The sequence below is a fragment of the Notothenia coriiceps genome, unplaced genomic scaffold, assembly GCF_000735185.1.
Source record: "Notothenia coriiceps isolate Sejong01 unplaced genomic scaffold, NC01 NC01_scaffold00008960, whole genome shotgun sequence".
Taxonomy (NCBI): Eukaryota; Metazoa; Chordata; class Actinopteri; order Perciformes; family Nototheniidae; genus Notothenia; species Notothenia coriiceps.
The window spans coordinates 89,744-94,004 of NW_011341661.1; the positions used below are offsets into that span (position 1 = coordinate 89,744).

The 4,261-nt window shown below is 45.9% G+C and overlaps 1 protein-coding gene across 1 annotated transcript; it reads right to left on the minus strand.

Annotated features, from left to right (window-relative positions):
* Positions 1-510: 510 nt before the first annotated feature.
* On the minus strand, positions 511-1,861 carry LOC104944938 (ADP-ribosylation factor-binding protein GGA1-like). The gene is made up of 4 exons (XM_010770544.1): positions 1,692-1,861; positions 1,255-1,398; positions 847-920; positions 511-723 (listed from the first exon to the last, which is right to left on the minus strand). Exons 2-4 carry the CDS (start codon positions 1,292-1,294, stop codon positions 511-513), a joined length of 327 nt encoding a protein of 108 aa, XP_010768846.1. The 5' UTR covers positions 1,295-1,398; positions 1,692-1,861.
* Between the last annotated feature and the right edge of the window lie 2,400 nt (positions 1,862-4,261).

Here is a 4,261-nt window from a genome sequence, read left to right on the forward strand (position 1 = left end):
GAGCCCAGTGGCCGTCTGCGAGACAGCGAGACACAGACCGAAACACACACACACACCCGCAGCCTGGCTGGGAGTTTGTGTGTGTTCAGGCTGAGTTCCGCTGTGTCTCGCTGACCCCACACCATTGAGCCAGCTCACAGTGTCCCGCTCCTCCCAGCAGCGAGCCTCGCAACGTCCTGCCGAGTGTGTGTGTGTGTGAGGAAGTCCACGGATTGGTCCAAACGTCACTATACCCGAAATACGTCACTATACCAAAGAAGCAAACAATGGAAAAAGAGAAATGTCCAACGAGGCGTTCTGGGGCAGCACAGACAGGTCTTCTCTGTGTTAGAGTTTTACTCCCTACAGGGTGTACTTTGAGGGTTTTGACTCTGCAGACCGTTTACATAAAAACCTTCATAACACACAAGGGGACGGGTAATAACCGGAGAAGCATGACATGGGACCTTTAAATGCTTATCTGAAGCTATTTCCCACAGCTATTGTCACAGTAGAACAGAGTTTTTTAAATTACCATTTGACCTGCTGGCCCTCTGGAGGCAGGGACTGCTGCATCAGCGTCTTCCCCAGTAGGTCCAGCTCGTCCAGGGCGGAGTTACCGGGGGTGGAGCCGGAGGAGAGGGGGAGAGAGAGGGAGGAGAGGGGGAGAGAGAGGGAGGGGGGGTCCGGAGTCAGGAGGAGGCTCGGGGCTGCTGGGATGTCTGCGTCTATACTGTCAGAGGACTGAAGAAGAGAGAGTGTGAGGAGATGGATGTCTCGCTGATTATACCGGACATGTATTCAGAGCGATGAGCCTTTTAACGTGACTGTTTAAGGGGGTGCATGTTTGAGAGCGTAAAGAATCACCTGGAAGGAGTCCCAGGCTGTGGAGTCTTCAGGTTGTGAGGGGGGGTTGGAGGTGTGTGTTCCTTCACTTAGACCTGTGGGATGCACAAAGAGTAACACAACTATGTAGCATAATGGTTCAACATACCAACACTCAGATCATTCAAACAATCCCTCAAAACTCACCCTTTCACTCTTGCCTTCAACTCCTTATCCACTAACCCCTCGCCCTTATTCCACCTAGCTTAGCACTTTTTACTTTTGTTGTTATTTTTCTTCTTTAATTGCTTGTAAAGCACCAGGAAAAGCACCAAATAAATCAAATGTATTATTATTATTATAAAGAACTCCACACAATCAAAGTCCTGCATAGGGCTCGGCAGTATGGCCTATGAATAATAACTCAATATGTTCAGGCGATGCTGTTACCGAGTGACATGAGCTCGTCGTCCAGGAGACTGATCCCCATCTCCTGCGAGGGGGCGTTGTCTGTGGGAGTGGGGAACTCTGGGAAAGATGACGGCGACTGAGGCGATGTGTCCAACCCCGACAGATCCAGCAGGGACGTCCCTCCTGAGAGGTATCAATAAAGTTATTGTATATAAATAATCTTCTGCATTTAACATCTCTTGTCCGGCAGTGCTCAGTCAGTAGGGTCGCTGGTTCAAGTCCCCGAACAGACTTAAAATATGGAGTGTGGACTGCTACTTGGAGAGGTCCCATTTCACTGTGTATGATTACACCACTATTACACAGTACACTCATTAGGCTGTGTGCATGAACACGTGGGACCATTAAAGAGGGGTTCATCCTCCAATTCCATCTTCTCTACACATTAATGTGTTTCTGCGCTCAGCTCTTCCCACCTGTTTGCTTGTGTGTGTTTAACGTGTTGTTGCCGTTGACGATCTCCCCCTTCACCTGCTGCTTGTACTGGTTGATGACCTGAGTCAGGGTGTCGTTGGCCTGCAGGATCTCAGCTGGGGACAGGAGGAGGGAAGCAGGGGTTATTATCGAGGCTGGTGGATAAGGGTGGGGGGGGCAAAATAGATTCAAGGTCAAGAAGAATTTAGATTTTCATCCTCAAAGATTCTGAATTCACAACTTCTAAAATTCAAGCAATTATATAACAAGTATTTTACGAAGGAATCTATTAGGGACGCTCCGATCGGGAATTTTGAGGCTGATCGCCGGAATCAGTATCGGCCAATACCGCTCGCCGATCCGATCGAGTGGGCGGGGCCTATGGGGATCTTCCATTTAAAGTGATGTTTAAAACTCAGTTAATGGGGCTCAGTCACTGGCGCTTCCACAAACAACAACCAACATAATTATTACATTCAAATTAAGTACATTATTCAAGTCTACATTAACTGCTTAGAGAACACCGATCGATCGGTAGAGAGTGGGTATCGGCCGATATCGATCGGCGGCCGTTCGATCGGCGGCCGATCGATCGGAGCATCCCTAGTATATATTGTATATAGCCTCATTTTATTTAATTCTGCTCAAATATAGAATTATAAGTAGTAGAAAAGCCTATTCACCCATATGTCATCCAATGTTTTATTTAGCCAATAGAGGCCTTATTCAATTTAAAAGGTTTTCATCTATATCGTCTAACACTTGGCTAAATAAAACATTGGATGACATATGGGTGAATAGGCTTTTCTACTANTATGAGAAGGTATTGGCTTAGGAAATGTTCCAGCCCGGAGTAGAAGAGATGAAGGTTCATCTATCATTACAAGCCTGCATTGCATATTCTAGAAGACCCTGATGACAGGCAAGCGCAGAGAGCGCGATTCATACTAATAATAATACCATTACTAATAGCCAGACATTTTTTAACAAGACCACAACTACATTACTTTTAAAAACCAAATAGCAACAATTGAGGAAAAGAGAAGAACTGATGATTCAAAAGTCTGTAGTACAAGTCCAGCTAATGTAGTAGTGCATAAATTACTAATGCAACAAATGTGCTTAATTTCTGTCGATTATCACTCATTTTTTGTGACGAATGCTCCGGCCGCCACGGGTGTACAATTGGTGGCCAGTGATTAAATACCAATTTTACCCTAATGTCTACCCCTGATGAGCATAATCCAATGATCTGTCCACTTACACACTGTGGCCTGCTTCACTGTCTTCTACTATCTGAACTGCAATTTCTTTAATGTGGTATTCAGCCATCTTGGATTCAATAAACAAATAGATATATGCGTGCTGAATCTTGCCTTTTTTAAATTTATTGTATTTATCACGATTGTACATCCTTAAATCACACCGCAAAGCCTGAACTGCCACATGAGTTGTAGAGTCTAGGGAGCTCGCATATCGAACCGGTCCCGACTATTTACTTCCTGCCGATGCGATCCGGTGCTCTCTATAAAGTCCGAACCTAGGAGAGGCCAATCACAGACTTAAATCTTATACATTACACTGTTCTCTGGCCGCGCAAAACCAAGCTCATCAAAAATGGCTTCACCAGTCTGCAGTATTTAACGTTCCGAAAAAGACACGCAAATTAGCGCGTATGCAACATGGCTGAAGCAGAAATCTGCCCAGCCTCACCGCCTGACGGGACCGAGAGCGGAGCAAACACGACACTCAGAGTAGACCTAAATACCATTAACTATGAATCTACATCCTGAGAACAAGCAAACTAGTTATAAAGGTACTGTTCTATTCTTCACTTGTCGGGTCCACCATTACTGGATCACGGGAGCCTGCCTGAGGATATGACAGGCCTGTCAGGAGAGCGGAGAGAGCGCAAAAGGAGCGCCTTCTGCCATTCTCCGTGTTATTATCTTAGCCGGCAAACTTCTGCCAGCCGAAGAGAGAGTAGGACCAGAGAGACACCGACGAGAATGGAAGCTGATGTCAAACACGCGCATCTTTAATACAAGCATCGCGCCGGAGAAACCTCACATCAAAAGGTCACAACAGTCAAAGGTTCTGACTGCACTGGTGGGTTGCCATGTCAAATCTGACCAGCCTATCTCTCGATAGACCTTTTAACTAGTTTACAGAGAGTTAATGAGCATATTGTGGCGTAAACACCTGGAGACACTGAATCACTTATCTGACTCTTAGGCTCTGTGACCGAGAGTTGACCGGTCATAAAACTGGTAATGTCAACAATAGCTGAGACTTCCCATTCCTTAAGACAGATAACAGACTTAGGGTTGGTCGTAAACGTCAACACACAGAAAAGGTTAGACTCCTAGGAGTAAGACAAAATGAATCCCTAACATTATCCAAAGTTAAAGGTGGGGTATGTAATTTTGGAGAAACCAGCTCGAGTGCGCTAGAATTTGAAAATACACAACCGGAGAAAATCTGCCACTTCCTTACAGAGCCCCTCCTCCAACACACACGAACGCGCACGAGATAAGTTTGTGCACAGATGGAAGGCTGACAGGCAGGTAGG

Coding starts and splice junctions, on each gene's coding strand:
- LOC104944938 (XM_010770544.1), bottom strand. CDS start 1,294: ATGGGGATCAGTCTCCTGGACGACGAGCTCATGTCACTCG. Junction 921..1,254: donor CGACGAGCTCATGTCACTCG/GTAACAGCATCG, acceptor TGCATCCCACAG/GTCTAAGTGAAGGAACACAC. Junction 724..846: donor CAGCCTGGGACTCCTTCCAG/GTGATTCTTTAC, acceptor TCTCTTCTTCAG/TCCTCTGACAGTATAGACGC.